Here is a 20,772-nt window from a genome sequence, read left to right as displayed (position 1 = left end):
GGGAAGGGCTGGTTCTGTGTCCGGAATTGGTGGGTTCTTGGTCTCACTGACTTCAAGAATGAAGCTGTGGACCCTCGCTGTGAGTGTCACAGTTCTTAAAGGTGGAGTGTCCAGAGTTTGTTCCTTCTGATGCTTGGATGTGTTCGGAGTTTCTTCCTTCTGGTGGGTTCATCGTCTTGCTGGCTTCAGGAGTGAAGCTGCAGACCTTCGCGGTGAGTGTTACAGCTCTTAAGGCAGCCCATCTGGAGTTATTCATTCCTTCTGGTGGGTTCGTGGTCTCACTGGCTTCAGGAGTGAAGCTGCGGACCTTCGCAGTGAGGGTTACAGCTCATAAAGGCAGTGTGGACCCAAAGAGTGAGCAGCAGCAAGATTTATTGCAAAAACCGAAAGAACAATGCTTCCACAGTGCGGAAGGGGACCCAAGCACGTTGCCACTGCTGGCTCAGGCAGCCTGCTTTTATTCTCTTATCTGGCCCCACCCACATCCTGCTGATTGGTCCATTTTACAGAGAACTGATTGGTCCATTTTACAGAGAGCTGACACAAACCCTGAGCTAGACACAGGGTGCTGATTGGTGTGTTTACAAACCTTGAGCTAGATACAGAGTGCCGATTGGTGTATTTACAATCCCTTAGCTAGACATAAAAGTTCTCCAAGTCCCCACCAGAGTAGCTAGATACAGAGTGTCAATTGGTGTATTTATAATCCCTTAACTAGACATAAAGGTTCTCCAAGTCCCCACCAGAGTAGCTAGATACAGAGTGTCAATTGGTGTATTTATAATCCCTTAACTAGACATAAAGTTTCTCCAAGTCCCCACCAGACTCACAAGCCCAGCTGGCTTCACCCAGTGGATCCCCCACTGGGGCCACAGGTGGAGCTGCCTGCCAGTCCTGTGCCGTGCACCCACACCCCTCAGCCCTTGGGTGGTTAATGGGACTGGGCATCTTGGAGCAGGGGGTGGCATTCGTCAGGGAGGCTCGGGCTGTGCAGGAGCCCACAGTAGGGGGGGAGTCTTAGGCATAGCGGGCTGCAGGTTCTGAGCCGTGCCCCACGGGGAGGCAACTAAGGCCCAGTGAGAAGTCGAGCACAGCAGCTGCTGGCCCAGGTGCTAAGCCCCTCACTGCCTGGGGCTGGCAGGGCTGGCAGGGCTGGCTGGCCACTCCAAGTGCAAGGCCTGCCAAGCCCATGCCCACCTGGAACTCGCGCTGGCCTGCAAGCATCGTGTGCAGCCCCGGTTCCCACCCATGTCTCTCCCTCCACACCTTCCCGCAAGCTGAGGGAGCTGGCTGCGGCCTTGGCCAGCAAAGAAAGGGGCTCCCACAGTGCAGTGGCAGGCTGAAGGGCTCCTCAAGCGTGGCCAGAGTGGGCGCCAAGGCCGAGGAGGCACCGAGAGTGAGTGAGGGCTGCGAGGGCTGCCAGCATGCTGTCACCTCTCAGTTCCTCCTGAGGCCTATCCCTGTGGCTTGCAGATGGCATCTTCTCCCTGCGTCCTCACAGGATCATCCCTGTGTATGTCTGTGTCTGAATCTCCTCTTCTTATCAGTACATCAGCCCTATGGATTAGGGACCAGCCAGATGGCGTCATTTTACACTAATTATCTTTTTAAAGACCGTATCTCCAAATACAGTCATAATCTGAGGTCCCAGCGGTTAGGGCTTCAAAGTAGGATTTCCTGGGAGACACAATTCAGCTGTCAAATGATCCTTCAGTGTTGCCTTTGACATGGATTAAATGTTTGCATCCCCCCAAAATTCATGTCAAAGCCTAAACCCCTAATGTGATGGTATTTAGAGGAGGGGCCTTGGGGAGAAAATGAGGGTTAGATGAGGCTAACCTCATAAAGTGGGGCCTCATGGTGGGATCAGTGCTCTAAAAGTAAGAGGAAGGGGGTAGAGCCCTCACTCATCCTCTCTGTCCCTGTCTCTCCTGCCTCCCTCACTCTCTCTCTTACTGTCTCCCCTTGCCACTCTCCCTCTTTCTCTGTCCCTCTCTCCCCTGAACTCTCTCCCCCCTCCCCCTCACTCTCCCCCTCGACACTGTCTCTGTCCCCTCACACTCCCCTCTCTCTCCCTCCTCTCTCTCCCCCAACACTCTCTCTCTCCCCCTGACACTCCCTCTCCCCCGATCCCCCCTCTCTTCCTCTCCCTCTGCCATAAGAGGACACACTGAGGAGGTGCCCTTTCTGAACCGGGAAGGGGCCCTCATCAGGAACCTAATCTGCCAGTGCCTTGACCTTGGACCTCAGCCTCCAGAACTGTGAGAAATCCACGTTGTTGTTGAAATCACTCAGTCTTTGGTATTTTGTCATGGTAGCCCGAGCTGACCGAACCAGCCAAGCACCTCTTAAGTAATGATTTCCACAGAGAAAATGAACCCTTCTCAGAGCCCCAATTAGCCCTATCATGATTCACCTGAAACCTTGGTGATTCCAATCCCAAAGAATGAGAATCAACTGAGCTTCAGATTGTGTTTAATTGCCAAAGAACAAACAAGAAAATGCAATATTCAAAAAGAAATTAAAGTTTGAATTATTTTAATAACTCATGTATATCGAATTAGCTAGATTTTTACATTTTCAAATAAATGTTTACTGCATATGTGCCCAAAGGAACTATATTCCTAATATTTGGGGAGTTGTATGCAAGACAATTTTACAAGGTCTCTTTAACAACACCTCGTTTTAGAGAATGTGTCACATAATTAAACAATATCACTGTGCTGGGGGCAGTGTGGTTTGCCACAGTCACAATGACATGAGAACAAGCTCATCCTTATTTTTTAATTTTTTAGTGTTTTTGAGACTGAGTCTTACTCTGTTGGCCAGGTCAGAGTGCAGTGGTGTGATTTCAGCTCACTGCAACCTCCATGTCATGGGTTCAAGTGATTCTCCTGCCTCTGCCTCCAAGTATCTGGGATTACAGGTGTGTTCCACCATTTTTTTTTTTGAGATGGAGTGTCACTATGTTTTCCAGGCTGGAGTGCAGTGGCGTGATCTTGGCTCACTGCAACCTCTGCCTCCTGGGTTCAAGCAATTCTCCTGCTTCACCCTCCTGAGTAGCTGGGACTACAGGCGTGAGCCACCATGCCTGGCTAATTTTTGTATTTTTAGTAGAGATGGGGTTTCACCATGCTGGCCAGGCTGGTCTTGAACTCCTGACCTCGTGATCCACCCACCTCAGCCTCATCTAGCCTAATTTTTGTATTTTTAGTAGACACAGAGCTTTGCCATGTTGGCCAGGCTGGTCTTGAACTCCTGACCTCAAGTGATCCACCTGCCTTGGCTTCCTGAAGTGCTGGGATTACAGGCGTGAGCCACCATGCCCAGCTGAGAACTAGCTAATTCTGAAAGCCATTTTATGAGCTTCTTTTTACAGGTGCCACCAAAGCACTGATCCCTGTCCCTGATAAGCCTTGTTAGTCACAATGACTCAACCCTAAGAAATCCACAAACGGAAGAATATCTCTTGGCTGGGTGCAGTGGCTCATGCCTGTAAGCCCAGAACTTTGGGAGGCTGAGGTGGGTGGATTGCCCGAGCTCAGGAGTTCGCAACCAACCTGGGCAACATGGTGAAACCCCATCTCTAATAAAATACAAAAAAAAAAAATTAGCCAGGCCTGGTGGTATGCACCTGTAGTCCCAGCTACTCAGGAGGCTGAGGCAGGAGAATCGCTTGAACCCAGGAGGTGGAGGTTGCAGTGAGCCAAGATCGTGCTACTGCACTCCAGTATGGTTGACAGAGCGAGACTCCATCTCAAAAAAAAAAAAAAAAAAAAATTAGGCAGATAGTGAAAGTAAGGAAGTCCTCGGTAAGGTTTTCCTTTTAATAAAAAGCATCCCCGAAATAATTTCTTTTCTAACAAACAGCATCCTGTAAAATCACACTACAGACATAGATAAGCTTACACAGGTGAACGCCAGCAGCTGTGCCAATAGGAAAAGACTACCTGGGAGCCAGGCATGTTCAACACGGCCAATGAATGTTCAACACAGTGGCTCCATCTTCCCTTTTCTTTGTCAACCACATGTACAGTAAGGAATGAAAAATATGGTGCCAGTCAAGCAAAGACCTCATCTGCATAATACAAGATTGGGGTGGGATGGCCAGCTTCTTTGCATGCTATGCGAACATCACACCTGGTCCAATCAATCTCTCCAGCCCTGTGTAAGTTAGACACCACCTCCTTGAGCTCTTCTATAAAACCCTGTGCATTTCACCATGAAACCAGAAGACCCACTCGGGTGCCCCTCTCTCTCTGGAGGAAAGAGAGCTATTCTCTTTTCTTTCTTTTGCCTATTAATCCTCCACTCAAACTCACTTCTTGTGTGTCCACATCCCCAATTTCCCTGGTGTGAGAGGACTAACCTCTGTTGGGTATTACCCCAGAAGAATGATACTGCTTCAACATTCTTTCAAATTTCAATCCAACTTTGTTGTTTCAAGAAAAAGTAATTGTTCAGGGGTCAGCAAACTACAGCCTCCAGTCAAAATCTGGCCCACCACTTGTTTTTTGTAAATGAAGTGTTTTTTGTAAATGAAGTTTATTGGAGCATAGCTCCACTCATTCATTGACACATTGTTTATTGCTGCTGTCTTGGTATGACTTCAGAGTTCAGTTGTCAGATATCACATGCTGAGCAAACCTGAAAATAGTTACTATTTCACCCTTTACAGGAGAAGTTTTCTGACCTCTGAATTTGGCGTAATTTTCCTGTATATAAAATAAAAGATTTATTTTGGTTCTAAAACAAACTATTAAATGCATCCTTAAACTATCATATATTGAAAAGGACCATACATTTTATAACAAACATACAGGGAATGAGGCAAGCTAATGTGAGTTTATAACAAGATTGCTTTACATATAATTAAATAAGAAGAACATTTGTTACAATCTAAGGTAAGAATTATAATTTTTAAAATTTACATGGGATACTGGTAGAGTAGGATTATTTACAGAAAGACACATGAGTAGACTGAGCCTTTGTAAACATATAAAGTACTCAAAGGCTTTAGTGGTAACTAGCACCACCAATGCATTATATTCTATTTCACTCTAAATGATAATCTTGTCTCCAAATTGACAATTAAGAGGTTGTTATTTTGCAATTAATTTAACCATAGTTGGAAAATATTACCTACTTTTGTTTTTAATTTCTAGACCTTTTCTTCTAATCACAGTGTTGGGTTTGATAATAGCAATATTGTGTAATTCCTCTAGAAAAAAAATTAAAGAATTTCATTTTCTTCCCACAAAGTCTGGATAATGAAGGATATGAAAATTACCAATGTAAATTCCTAACTAACAGTGAATTGTTGCCCACTGATAGCTGTGTATCTTATTATGGCATTTCAATACCAAAGAGTTTCTACTTAGAATGAAACTGCAGTTCCCATATTTGCATGCAGGGGAAACATTCACAAGTATTTTTAATCAAAAGGCAACAAAAATTGAGTAGGTAGGCACTGGTGGTTTGAATGCAATTCCAATGCATAAGAATTGCACGTATGATCCAACCAGCACAGTATCACCAGTAAGTGAAGTTTTAACTAAGAATCACGCAACTAAACATTACTGACAGATTTATCATCTATGAATGTATTCACATTCTTATAATGAACATTTAGTGCAAGATAACTCATTTGGGTGTAGCTGTTTGCCTCTGCTCCCTCCAGAGTATGAACACATATAACCCTCAGCTTCAAACAGATAATCTAGTGAAGGAATAAGTTGTTAACTGCAAAGTAAACCAAGAGTATGGGTCATCAAGAAATTATCTTCACAAACTTTTGATAATGATAAATGATAAAGGATGAAGTAGGAAGCTGCTGTCTGGATTAGTCACAGGAGACAGGAGTCCACTGTTCTGAGTAACCTCTGAAGGACTCCAGGCCCAGAGCCAAATGTAAGACAAGTGATGAAAAGAGGGTGCTTTTTAATAGCTGGGCCTTGAAAGACACAAATCATCATTTATCTGAACAATTCCTCATTGATAAACGAAGTCAAAGCAGTTTATGACATTAAAGCACTAAGCAAACTTAAGCTGACTTAATTTAGACCAAACGTCTAAATTTTGAAGACTTTTTTATTTTACCAATGATTTTGAAACTGTCTTCACTTCCCAAAGATTACTAAAGTCATGTGAAATAAAAGGCATTAGAGTTTCTATTGTTTTTACATAATATTTAAGAGCTTTCATTTTCTTTCAAGCCAATTAATTAGAGCTCCTTTAGACAAACATCACACACACAACACTTCTAGACAGGAGAACATCTAGCAATTGTAAGTTTTTCTTTCCCATCACACCATTCAAAGACCAACTATGACAAACTCGCACTTTCTGACTTGTCCTATATTCCCCTCTTTGCTAGTCATTCTACTTCAGGAAAAGAATTTGCCACAAAAGATCCTCTCTCATATAAAATTTATTTTCTTCATAACCGTTCTTACCATAAATACATGTTCAAATCCATAATTTTCTTTGTATCTCTCTTCCCTACTAATTTCTGATGCTCACCCAAATCAAAAAGGTCAGTTAACCCAAAAGCCTTAGATTTTGAGAGGGACCTGTCTCCTTACAGTTCTTGGGGTTCCATGAGGAAAATAGGTTTCTCCTAAAATGGGGTTTGTGACACCTTTGATTTCTCCTAACCTGTCCCAGGCTGTCAGAAATTACCTCAGGTCCTCTCATGTGGGCATCAAGAGTGGCAACAAGACAGACTAGGGAAATAATTCAGTCAACTGAGAAGAAAAAGAAAAACTTAGTACTATCTCCATTGGAAAGATGGATAAACTAAGGCACCAATGCAGTTTAAAAATTTATGTTCACATAGAGTTAGGCTCCACAGCTCCCTCTCTTAAAAATCCTGTAATTCTGCCAACTTTATGCCCGTCACTGATACACTTGTGTGGTAGCTCATGGACCCCTTAGAGCTTGGAACCTGGGTTTCATTTCCTGCTCTACAGCTATATAATTTAACAATTTTCCTCTGGGTTTGTTGGATTATAACTCTATATACCTCAAATTTTATTAATATTACTGAATCTTAAAGGGGGCTGTGATGTTATTAGTCTTTAGAAATATTAAACAACCTATAAACAAGGTACTATATGAGGTTAAACAATATTTAAATTTCTACATGCTTTAAAATATTGAGACAATGTATTGAGAAACACACCTAAGAAACAGCAACCAATCTACTCTGGACAAAAATCTAGACAGTATCTCTTCAATATAAGCTATCTAGTGGTATTTATACATATTTTTACATATATCGACAGTATTTTACAGGCTCACAGACTTAAAAATAATTAAAAAGTGTCTAAATTATAGGCCTTATGCATTTCTGTGGGCTTGAAAAGTGATACAATACAGATGATTTGTTTCTTTAGTCAATAAAATGCATAAACTTCTACAGTAATCACTAAAAAATGTTCATACCAAAGGTAGTAATACTAGGAATAAAAGAGGGCCCAACACTGCAGGCTCTTAAAGGCAAAAGTTAATAAAACCTTGTTTTTGGTTGTGAATGTTGGTCTTAAAACATTATACACATGATCCTCCCCTTCCTTTTCCTGTTGCAAAGATGTGGTGATGAACCAGGTTCATCATGCAGATGACAATACTCTTGAAAATGGTGGCAGAAAAATAAAATGAAGGGATTATGGTTCACTTAATGATCTCAAAAACTGGAACTTAATACTTTCATGACTCTTGGATATCTCCAGACTACTATGTGAGAGAAATGAAATGGCTGATTGCTACCAATATTTGATTTGATGGTTCCTTGTTTCCTTGAATAACTACTTAAAACACATTACAGGATCATGAAAGTGTAACTATTCAAATAACTAACTGTGGAACTATTTTTTTCTCATCTCTAAAAACATAGTAATGGGCCAATTATTTTAAAAATACAGCACACAGGTAGTTTATTTTTAACTCAATTTTGGTTTATTGTTTTGTTAAGGCCACCACTCGGGATAAAGAAAACAAGAGGAGGAGGAGAAACAAGAATAGAAGCAAGAAATAGAAGCAGCAGCATAAGAAAATGAAGAGGAACAAGAAGATGATGATGATGATGATGATAAGAAAAAAGAGACTGGAAGAAAGGAAAAAACAGGTGAGGAAATTAGAAGGTCTATTAAAGTGGCTGGGTGTGGTGGCTTACGCCTGTAATCTCAGCATTTTGGGAGGCTGAGGTGGGTGGATAACCTGAGGTCAGAAGTTCAAGACCAGCCTTGCCAACATGGAGAAACCCCATCTCTACTAAAAATACAAAAATTAGCCAGGTGTGGTGGCAGGCGCCTGTAATCCCAGCTACTCGGGAGGCTGAGGTAGGAGAATAGCTTGAACCTGGGAGGGAGAGGTTGCAGTGAGCTGAGATTACACCACTGCACTCCAGCGTGGCTGACAGAGTAAGACTCTATCTCAAAAAACAAAGGCCTATTATGATATTTTCTCCTCCCCAGTTCATGAAATTTGAAAAAATCCAGGACTATCACAACCAAAACAAGTAGAAAATACACAAATAGTCACCCCCTAAATTTTGTTAAGAATGAGACAGTGCTACCACTCTCACGTGGCTCAGGCACCAGCAGGAGGAAGGGACACTCCAGATTCTGCAGGAGAACGGGGAGGACTCCTCCTTGTCCTGACTGCACCTTCACCACTGCCACCAAGGCCCACAGTACAGCACCTGCAACTTCCTCCCCACCCCAGGATGGGCCAGGCCCCACAGTGCTCCTAGTCCCCCTTCCCAGCCCCCAGACTTGCTGTTGCTGCCACCACTAGCACTAATATCTATACAACCACTGCTGCTGTTACCCTCAATGCACCAGCCCACCCTATAAGGCTCCTACCACCTGGCCACCACTGGCCCCCCTCCTACCGCTCCAGCTGAGTTGCAGTCTCCATCACAGCCACCAACCACAGTGAGGTGAGCCACAGAGCCACGCCATCTGTAGGCTCCAGCCTCCAGCATGCATCCGGTGCTTCCTCCTTCTCCTCCTCTAGCTGGGTATGGAGCAGCTGGGCGGGCAAAGCCAGAAAAGCCTAGAACAGGATGCAGGGAGTGGTAGCATTAGAGCCTCACCTTGTCATGCTGGCCACTGGGTGGCAGGGGCCGGTTTCAGCCAAGGCACTCACACCCACCCTCCGAAGTTCAGCCTCTCCTTTTGGCCCAAGTTTGTCAGGAACTGGGGCCTGGGGTGGGTGTGAGTGTCTTCACTGAAACCGGGTCCTGGGCAAGTCCAGCTAGACAGGAACCCCTGGGCCCACTTGGGCTGCACACCTTGGGGAACAGGAGTAGCAGAAACTCAGACCCAGACATCCCCGCACCCAAGTGCCAGTTCCTGTTCCTGACCCCTGAACCCACAGGGCCCTGTCTCTCCCCCTGACACCCAGTGGGGCCTGCTACTCTGTTCAATGGTCGGGGGTTCCCAGACGGTTTCTGCAATACAACAAGAGGGTGCAGGCCTGGGAACCATGGTGGGTATGGGGGCCCTGCCTTACTCAGGATTCCTGCAGAAACGTTGTTCATCTCCAGTGCTCCAGAATGAGCAGAAGAGGTCACCCTCTAGAATACAGAGTCCGGGAAGAGGAGAATGTCCCCTTCCTTACAGACCACCGCTGTCACTGCCACCTTTGCCTCCTGCCTCCAGCAGTGCAGCCCCTAGATAGCGCCCCCAACATTCCCCCACCCTTGGCAGGCAGTGTAACTCTTATAGCACCCCCAAACTGCCCCCTGCCACTGGCAGTGTAGTACCCATAATGCTCACAACCCATCACAGCCACAGGCATTGCAAGACCTGATACGGCCCCCACTGCAGGCAGTGCAGCACTGGATAGAACCCCCAAAATGCCCCACTGCCCCCACCAGTGCAGCCTGGGATAGCGCCTTCAACCAGCCCCCTGCCAGGAGAGGTGATGCCCTGGATAGTGCATCCAACCAGCCCATGGCCGTCCGGGGTTGCATCCCCAATCTGCCCCACACCATGGGCAACACAGCCCCGGATAGCTCCCCGCAAGAACTCCACTGCTGCCAGCAGTGCAGCCCAGGATAGTGCACCCAAACAGCGCCCCCCCCACCACCCCATGGGCAGTGCAGTCTAGGATACTGCCCTCAACCAGCCTCCTGCCAGGGGAAGTGATGCCCTGGATAGCACACCCAAGCAGACCCCGTCCGTCCAGGATCATGCCTCAAATCCCCCCCACACTGTGGGCAACACAGCCCTGGATAGCTCCCCTCAAGTGCCCCACTGCTGCCAGCAGTGCAGCCCGGGATAGTGCACCCAACCAGTCCCTGCCATGGGCAGTGCAGCCCAGGATAGGCCCCAAAACTGCCCCACGCTGTGGGAAGAGATGCCTTGGTTAACACACTTGCCACCATTCTACCACTCTGGCCACGCCACAGTCTCCGTCATCCTGTCGGCAGTGAGGCGAGCTGAGGTGCCACAGGCTCCAGCCTCCAGCCTCCAGCGTGCAGCCGGTGTCTCCCCCTTCTTGTCCGCTAAGCCCGGGAGGAAAGAGCTGGGTGGGAAGACACAGCAGAGCCTGGCATGGCCGACTCACTGCAGCATGCTTTATATAATGAGCTTAGGCAATGGGGGTTCCCGGACTACATGTTCTGATTGGATAAGATGAACCTCTAGGCTTACTCTGATTGGACTTTCTTTTCATGCTGTGATTGGTTGTCCTAAGACTTGCTCTCATACAATCAGAACATGATAACAAAGTCCAATCAGAGTAGGCCTAGAGGTTTTTCTCTCATCCAATTAGAACATGTAGTCTAGGAACTTCATTTGCATAATGTCAGTATATAAAGCATGCTGAGGTGAGGAGACAGGCTGCTCCAGGCTTTTGTGTGTCTGCCTGCCCAGCTGTTCCATGCTATCTTAGAGGATGAGTAGGGCCCACGCGGTGGCTCACACCTGTAATCCCAGCACTTTGAGAGGCTGAGGCGGGTGGACCAGGAGATCAGGAGATGGAGACCATCCTAACAGGTGAAGCCTCCTCTCTACTGAAAAATACAAAAAATTAGCTGGGCGTGGTGTCGGGCACCTGTAGTCCCAGTGCACCCAGCTACTCGGCAGGCTGAGGCAGGAGAATAGCGTGAACCCGGGAGGCGGAGCTTGCAGTGATCCGAGATAGCGCAACTGCACTTCAGCCTGGGCGACAGAGCCAGACTCCGTCTAAAAAAAAAAAAAAAAATCCATCAGAAGGGAAGCCACCTGCTGCAGGCTGGAGGCTGGAGCCTGCGGCACTGCGACTCGCCTCGCCACGCTACGGTTGGTGGTGGCGACAGAGACTGCAGTGTCGCTGAAGCGGTAGGAGGGCCGCCCACAGCGGGAGCTGCTCCTGTTGGGCTAGATGAGGAGAAGGGGGAGCCATCCGCGGCACGTTGGAAGCTGGGGCCTGTGACACCGCACTTCACCCGGCTGCGGTTGGTGGCGGCCAGGGAGACTGCTGCGCAGCTGGAGAGGTAGGAGGGGAGAAAATAGTTTTGGGTACATGGAGGGATAAAGAGGGTGGTGAGTGCCAAAGGGATAAAAGGATGGCGAGCAAGAGAAGGCGTGGCAAGAAGAGGGTGGGGAAAAGGTGGGGGGAAAATAAGTTTTTGGGTAGATGGAGGTTGAAAAGACAGTGGTGAGCAGCAGGAGTGGGGAGAAGGCTTTGGCAAAAGAAGGAGCAAAATGTTTTTGGGTAGATGGAGGAGAACAAGAGGGTGATGAGAGGGCGAGCAGGGGAAAGAGGGTGGCCAAGGAGAAGGGGAAAAGTTGGTGGGGAAAAGGGTTGTGAGCAGGAGAGTAAAGAGGGCTTTGTGAAAAGACGTTGAGGAAAAATGGTAGGGAAAAAGTTTTGGGGAAGATGGAGAAAAAAAGGGTGGCGAGAGGGAGGGGGCTGAAGGCAGTCGGGAAAAGAAGGTAGGGAAATAATGGTGGGGGACAACGTTTTGGGGAGATCTTTTTCTGATTTTTAAATTAGATTATTTTCATTTTTGCTTTTGAGTAGTTTTGCTTTATATATTTTGTGTATTAACTGCTTGCCTGAGGTAAGGTTTGCAAATTCTTTCAGTCGCTGGATTTCTTCTTTCTACTGATTGCTTCCTCTGCTTTGCAGAAGCTTTTAAGTTTAATGTAATTCCATTTGTCTATTTTTGCTTTTATTGCTTGTGCTTTTGATGTCTATTTGAAAATTCCTTGTCCTAACCAGTTTCATTAAGCATTTATCCTATGTTTTCTTCTCTAGTAGTTTCATAGTTTCAGGTCCTACATTTAAATCTTTCTTTTGAGTTGATTTTTGTATATAATAAGATAATGGTCTAGATTTATTCTTCAATATGTGGGTGTTGCGTTTTCCTAGGAAAGTTTATTGAAGAGATTGTCCTTCAGGAAGGTGTGTTCTTGGTGCCTTTGTTAAAAATGAGTTGACTGTAAACATGTGAATTTATTTCTGAGTTCTCTATTCTGTTTCATTTGTTTCTGTCTGTCATTTGTCTGTCTCTGTCTCTCCCTTGCACCTTTTTTTGAAGTACCATGCTGTTTTGATACTATACTATAGATTGAAGTTACTATAGAATTATAATATATTCTGTAGTGTATTTTGAAATCAGGCAGTGTGATGCCATCTCTATGCAAATGAACTAGAAAATCTAGAAGAAATAGATAAATTCCTGGACACATATACCCTCCCAAGACTAAACCAGGAAGAAGTCGACTCTGAATAGACCAATAACAGGCTCTGAAATTGAGGCAATAATTAATAACTTACCAACCAAAAAAAGTCCAGGACCAAACGGATTCACAGCTAAATTCTACCAGAGGTACAAGGAGGAGCTGGTATCATTCCTTCTGAAACTATTCCAATCAATAGAAAAAGAGGGAATCCTCCCTAACTCATTTTATGAGGCCAGCATCATCCTCATACCAAAGCCTGGCAGAGACACAACAAAAAAAAAGAGAATTTTAGACCAATATCCCTGATGAACATCAATGCAAAAATCCTCAACAAAATACTGGCAAACCGAATCCAGCAGCACAGCAAAAAGCTTATCCACCATGATCAAGTGGGCTTCATCCCTGGGATGCAAGGCTGGTTCAACATTCAAAAATCAATAAACGTAATCCAGCATATAAACAGAACCAAAAACAAAAACCACATGATTATCTCAATAGATGCAGAAAAGGCCTTTGACAAAATTCAACAACCTTCATGCTAAAAACTCTCAATAAATTAGGTATTGATGGGACCTATCTCAAAATAGTAAGAGTTATCTATGACAAACCCACAGCCGATATCATACTGAATAGACAAAAACTGGAAGCATCCCCTTTGAAAACTGGCACAAGACAGGGATGCCCTTTCTCACCACTCCTATTCAACATAGTGTTGGACGTTCTGGCCAGGGCAATCAGGCAGGAGAAAGAAATAAAGTGTATTCAATTAGGAAAAGAGGAAGTCAAATTGTCCCTGTTTTCAGATGACATGATTGTATATCTAGAAAACCCCATCGTCTCAGCCCAAAATCTCTCTAAGCTTATAAGCAACTTCAGCAAAGTCTTAGGATACAAAATCAATTTGTAAAAATCACAAGCATTCTTATACACCAATAACAGACAAACAGAGAGCCAAATCATAAGTGAACTCACATTCACAACTGCTTCAAAGAGAATAAAATACCTAGGAATCCAACTTACAAGGGATGTGAAGGACCTCTTCAAGGAGAACTACAAACCACTGCTGAATGAAATAAAAGAGAATACAAACAAATGAAGGAACATTCCATGCTCATGGGTAGGAAGAATCAATATTGTGAAAATGGCCATACTGCCCAAGGTAATTTATAGATTCAATGCCATCCCCATCAAGGTACCAAAGACTTTCTTCACACAATTGGAAAAAACTACTTTAAAGTTCATATGGAACCAAAAAAGAGCCCGCATCGCCAAGTCAATCCTAAACCAAAAGAACAAAGCTGGAGGCATCATGCTACCTGACTTCAAACTATACTACAAGGCTACAGTAACCAAAACAGCATGGTACTGGTACCAAAACAGAGATATAGACCAATGGAACAGAACAGAGCCCTCAGAAGTAATACCACACATCTACAACTATCTGATCTTTGACAAACCTGACAAAAACAAGAATTGGGAAAGTATTCCTTATTTAACAAATCGTGCCGGGGAAACCTGGCTAGCCATATGTAGAAAGCTGAAAATGGATCCCTTTCTTACATTTTATTAAAAAATTAATTCAAGATGGATTAAAGACTTACATGTTAGACCTAAAACCATAAAAACTCTAGAAGGAAACCTAGGCAATACCATTCCTGACATAGGAATGGGCAAGGACTTCATGTCTAAAACACCAAAAGCAATGGCAACAAAAGCCAAAATTGACAAATGGGATCTAATTAAACTAAAAAACTTCTGAACAGCAAAAGAAACTACCATGAGAGTGAACAGGCAACCTACAGAATGGGAGAAAATTTTTGCACTCTACTCATTTGACAAAGCGCTAATATCCAGAATCTACAAAGAACTCAAACAAATTTACAAGAAAAAACAACCCCATCAAAAAGTGGGCAAAGGATATGAACAGATACTTCTCAAAAGAAGACATTTATGCAGCCAAAAGACACATGAAAAAATGCTCATCATCACTGGCCATCAGAAAAATGCAAATCAAAACCACAATGAGATATCATCTCACACCAGTTAGAATGGCAATTATTAAAAAGTCAGTAAACAGGTGCTGGAGAGTATGTGGAGAAATAGGAACACTTTTACACTGTTGGTGGGACTGTAAACTAGTTCAACCATTGTGCAAGACAGTGTGGCGATTCCTCAGGAATCTAGAACTAGAAATACCATTTGACCCAGCCATCCCATTACTGGGTATGTACCCAAAGGAATATAAATCATGCTGCAATAAAGACACATGCACACATATGTTTGTTGCAGCACTACTCACAATAGTGGACTTGGAACCAACCCAAATGTCCAACAATGATAGATTGGATTAAGAAAATGTGGCACATATACACCATGGAATACTATGCAGCCATAAAAAAGGATGAGTTCATGTCCTTTGTAGGGACATTGATGAAGCTGGAAACCATCATTCTCAGCAAACTATTGCAAGGACAAAAAAGCAAACACCGCATGTTCTCACTCATAGGTGGGAATTGAACAATGAGAACACTTGGACACAGGAAGGGGAACATCACACACTGGAGCCTGTTGTGGGGTGGGGGGAGGGGGGAGGGATAGCATTAGGAGATATACTTAATGTTAAATGACGAGTTAATGAGTACAGCACACCAACATGGCACATGTATCATATGTAACAAACCTGCACATTGTGCACATGTACCCTAGAACTTAAAGTATAATTTAAAAATATATTTAAAAAAGATTAAATGGTTTCTGTAAACTATTTCTACATGCCAGTATTTCACGGACTCATGTGGAAAAAACACAGGCACTTCTCCAAACGGTGACTCCACTCCCAAATGCCAATGCCATCTACCTCCTGACAGGCTCTTCCAAGCAAGAGAGAGACCAGCCTTTCCATGTCTAAACTGGTTGCCAGTTTGTTTTTTCATTGAAATTAAGTGCCAGTATATTATGAGGATGGATCTCTCAAGACCCATATACAAACACTGGACCAATTATCAAGCGGCAGGCAGCACCTGGTTGGCTATAGCAGCCAGGAGACTCAAGGCATCACACACAGCACAGCTTAATATGATTGCTTTGATGGAGGCTCAAAAAGAAGTAGATCAAAAGCAATAGAATGGGTCAACCAGCCAGGGCCTTAGCCTGGTAGAGTTGTATATTATTCTCTGTGCTCTCATCTTGTCTATTAGTTTAATGAAAACAAATAAAGTTAACTATTTAATAAAACAATTTTCTTCTTAGTAAAATTCATTGCTGATCAAATTAAATGATGAATGTGAAAGCAGTTTGAAAGCATAATGCACAATGCACACTGATTTGTAAGCCTTGGATTAGGCTTTTCTCTGGAATTGGGGCAGGTGCCCCTTGACAATCTTCATCTGTAGGCTCTTCTTTGATGATACTCCTGGAGTCTTGGCAAGACAGTTGCAAAAGAGTTAATATCTAGTTACCATGGATTTATATCCAAAATCTCATACACCTCCGTAGTGAAGAAAAGTCAGAGTTCTGGCAGGAACTGAGTCTGTCCTGGGCAAAGTCAATCACTAGCTCTACAATCTTTGCCAAGGCTCTTCTTCCTCTGAACCTTGGATTCCTCATCTGTTTAATAGGTACAAATGTCTGTCTCACATAGTCGCAGAAGAAATCACAGCCAAGCCTAGGATTTCAGAATTGCTCATTCTGTGTTCATTCTGATCCCATCTGCCCAAACTCTACACTATTACACCAATGTTCTAGGCCATTTGATAAACAAGAAGATGGGAAGGGCAGCACTAGTCAAGGTCACAGCTGTAAAAATGCAGACACCCCCAGTTTCAACTTTTTAGAAATAGTGTCTATAAAATGTATGTGTCCAATTCTTAGCTCATTTATCCCTTTCATAAAGAGAAAGGGCATCATGTAAATGATCAAGATAGATCATGTAAAAGATCTATCATGTAAATGATCAAGATAAATATAATTTATCACTGTAAATCATACTAAAATACAGCTGCTTAATCATTCATGTATCTTATTTTAGGAGCGTTCTTTTTTCTGAATACAGTCATGTGTTGCACAATGATGGGCTATAGTCTAAGCAAGGTGTCATTAGGCAATTTCATCATTGTTGCAAATCTCTTAGAGTGTACGTACACAAACTTAGATAGTGTAGCCTACTACACACATAGGTTATATGGTCTGGCCTATTGCTCCTAGGCTACAAACATGTACAGCATGCTACTGTATTGAATACTGTAGGCAACTGTAACACAATGGTAAGTATTTGTGAATCTAAACATAGAAAAGGTACAGTAAAAATACAGTGTTATAATCTTATGGTGCTACCATTATATATGTGGCTTACAGTTGACCAAAACATTGTTATACAGTACATGACTGCACAGCTTAAGAAAGATACAGAAAGACATCAGTGAGCTTTTTTCCCTCATCTTTTTGGAGAAGGATGAGTTTGATTGCAATGTTTCTATTTATCTATGAAAATGTATGGATAAGATCTTCCATCCATGTAGAAATATCAACATTTTCCTATTAAGTCAGAAACAACAGTCTAAACATCACATATTTTCACTGATCTTTAATAAAAATACAAGGTGATGGTAAATTATTTTCTAGAATACTTATATATTTCCCTAGAATGTGAGCTCCTTGAAAACACAATCTATAGCATAAAGTCACTTCATAGCAAAAACTGCACATTAATTACCATAACAAGGAGTTAATTAACAAGTTAAAGTTTAAATTAGATTACAAATTTACTAGCTCTTTAAAAAAAATAAGTTTTTTCCTTTTTCAAAAATAAGTTAGCATTTTGGTATAAGAATAATACAACAGGCCAGGAGCGCTGGCTCACACCTGTAATCCCAGCACTTTGGGAGGCCGAGGCGGGGGGATCACGAGGTCAGGAGACCGAGACCATCCTGGCTAACACGGTGAAACCGCGTCTCTACTAAAAATACAAAATATTAGCCGGGCGTGGTGGCGAGTGCCTGTAGTCCCAGCTACTCGGGAAGCTGAGGCAGGAGAATGGCGTGACCTGGCAGGCAGAGCTTGCAGTGAGCCAAGATGGTGCCACTGCACTCCAGCCTGGGCAACAGAGCGAGACTTTGTCTCAAAAAAGAAAAAAAAAAGAATAATACAATACGGACTAGAGGGAGATGACACTTCAGTTCAAATACATTTAAACAGATAGATATAGAGATAACATAGATGATAGATATATAAAACAAAAGGGAAGACTTTTGCTTACAGTAGAAACCTGAGAGCCAACTAATGTATATGGATAAAGTGCTAGCATTTCAAAATCTCCATTTTACACTCATCATTGGGAGAAAGAAAAAACTGTATCAGACAAGAATCATCAAAGAATCGATGGTTGCTAAATCTAGGTGAAAATTCTCATGATAAACAGGGTATTTTTATGATCCTAACTAATGTCCTCACCAGCTGTTTATTAGTTGCAAAGGAAGAAAATAGCAATCACACAATGGGAGAAACTGGAAAACACCTTGAATAAGTAATCAAAGTTAATATGACTAATGAGAAGTTAGACATTATATGCCTCTAGATGTGATACCCTGAGAAGGACAAAACATCACATAACTTGAATCTAATCATGAGAAAACATTAGATAAATAACAAATAGGGAGCACTCTTTTTAATAGAGGGGAGCACCCTGTCCCTTATTAAAGAAAAGGGTAGGGACTGTGTTCTTAAAAATGTAAATGTCAAAAAAAAAAAAAAACAGAAATCAGTGGAATACTGCAGGTGAAAGAAAGGTAAGGAAGCATGGTAGCTAAATGTAATGCCCAGCTCAAGACTGAAAATAGTATTGACAGGGAAAAAACACTATCAAAGCTGTACTTGGACCATTTGAAAAAAGTTGAATACAGAAAGTAAATTAAGTAAAAATATTGTTATCATTATTACATTTATAGAAGTTAATAACTGTATTGTCATTATTTAAGAGAATCTTCTTTTTCTTAGAAAACCATATTGATATCATTAGGTTTAAAGGTCCGTAATTTGTATGATTTATCAATAAATGTCCAGAAAGTATACAGAAGTTATAAATCGAATGTAGTAACATGTTGACAATAGCTTAGCCTGGGTAAAGGGTATTGACTGCTTTATGTGCTACCTTTTTTTTACACCTTTTCTGTAAGTTTAAAATTATTTACAAACCAAAAGGCAAACCATTTATTAAAAAATCACTGGGCTATATATAAAATACAAGTGACTTATGGATCACAGAATTTTATGGATGAACCTACTCTATGGGGGATAAGTTGGGGGAAGGATAAAAAATGCCAGTGTCCTGATTATTTTAAGACTTCATAAGCTGGTCATATTTTTATCTCCCACAAAGATTGTCTCATACTTTCAGAATATGATTATTGTCAGTTCTCTGTCTGTTCTTAAGAGTTATAAGTTTGTCACATCAGCCTCATAACTCATGATTTTTCTGTGACATCTGACCCCTGGAACACCTTTTGAAGCCAGGGTAATACAAGGCAGATGTTCTGCCAGCTCAGACCAGAACCTTCTAGTACTTCAGACCACCTGGGCCTGGTGATATGAAGGCCAACCTCAGAAGCTGATAGGAAAGATCTTGGAGTCTCGGTTAGATTGCTCTACCCTAAAAATTATAGACATCTTATGCAAAACTGCATAATAAAATTTATGTCTGCAACTTAAATAACAATACAGTCTTTGATTCTTTCTGGTATATAATAGGAGCAGATTGTCCAATAGGACAAGCAGAGGAGAATTTCTTTTTGTTTTTCTTTTTGCTCCTATTTTGGGAATACCAAAAAGAGTTATTCTAAATCACTCAGGTGTGAAACAAATGACTGTACTAAAATTGTGAAATGCCTTCAATTAAAAGAGTAACAAAACCTGTGGGCTCCTTCTGGCATACTAGTCTATTGTAATAATCCCTCTATAGTTTAGTGTTTAGCATTCAGACCCTGAGTCAGATGATACAGATGAAATTGCTCAAGAAATTCATCTCAAAATAATGTCAACATTTTCTATATAATATAGACTGTCCAAGCTGGAAGCCACATAAAAGATGGCCAGCTCCTAAATCTGCAGAGGTGGAGACTAGAATTTAGAGATTCATGGTCCAGCTAGAACAGATAGTTAATCTCTTTGTTCTAATTTGATAGCTCTGTCTATTGTACCACTCAAACTGAATTTTCATACCTATGACAATTCTAATGCCATGAGGAAACACAGATACAAAAGGAGACAGTACCTATTACCTTGTCTTGGGGTTGTTGGACTGAGTATTATGAGAGATAAGGGCAGGTAAACCATGAGTTACTTTTTCTCCTACATTAGTATGCTGCCCAGGAAGGAGTTGGTGTTCAATATGTGCTTATTGAATGAAGCATTACATGAACGCGGAGCTGTGATCCCACTAAACACCTACTATGCACCGATTGTGTGATGCACACTGCATTAAAAGCTCCACAATCCATAAAACACAGTCCCTGATATAGTTTGGATATTTGTCCCCACCCAAATCTCATGTTGAAATGTAATTTCCAGTATTGGAGGTGAGGCCTGGTGGGAGGTGACTGGATCATGATAGTAGATTTCTCATGAATAGTTTAACACCATGCCCTTGGTGCTGTCCTTGTGATAGTGAGGAAGTTCTTCTGAGATCTGGCTGTGTGTGTGGCACCTTCCTTCGTTACCTCTCCTCTCTCTCTCTCGCTCTTGCTTGCACCATATGATGTGCCTGCTCCCCCGTTGCCTTCTGCCATGATTGTAAGCTTCCTGAGGCTTCCTTTGAAGCTGAACAGATGCCAGCACCATGTTTCCTTTAAAGCCTGCAGAACTGTGAGCCAATTAAACCCCTTTTCTTTATAAATTATTGGGTCTCTGGTAGTTCTTTACAAAAATGCAATAATGGCCTAATACAGTCCTACTAAAGGAGTTCACAGTTTACTTGAGAAAACACACAAGTAAACAGATACAATATTATATGATAAGTGCAATGGTGAAGAGGTGACCTGGAGATGCTACACACCTTTGAAACTGAGAAACTAAAAAGAAACAGGCCTATATGTGTTGT

The 20,772-nt window shown here is 42.7% G+C and overlaps 1 protein-coding gene across 1 annotated transcript in view; it reads right to left on the bottom strand.

Moving 5' to 3' along the window:
- The window catches only part of LOC129044992 (uncharacterized), a 45,918-nt gene that overhangs the window by 12,006 nt on the left and 13,140 nt on the right, over positions 1 to 20,772 (bottom strand). The window contains exons 2-4 of the mRNA XM_054503302.1: positions 11,294 to 11,480; positions 10,387 to 10,587; positions 8,897 to 9,060 (exon numbers count right to left, since the gene is read on the bottom strand). Of these exons, the coding sequence (XP_054359277.1) occupies positions 8,897 to 9,060; positions 10,387 to 10,587; positions 11,294 to 11,480 (552 nt within the window). The remainder of the gene's footprint in view (positions 1 to 8,896; positions 9,061 to 10,386; positions 10,588 to 11,293; positions 11,481 to 20,772) is intronic.

The sequence above is a fragment of the Pongo pygmaeus genome, chromosome 8 (assembly GCF_028885625.2).
Source record: "Pongo pygmaeus isolate AG05252 chromosome 8, NHGRI_mPonPyg2-v2.0_pri, whole genome shotgun sequence".
Taxonomy (NCBI): Eukaryota; Metazoa; Chordata; class Mammalia; order Primates; family Hominidae; genus Pongo; species Pongo pygmaeus.
Note: the sequence above shows the minus strand (reverse complement) of the source record. Positions and strands in the feature narration are given on the sequence as shown.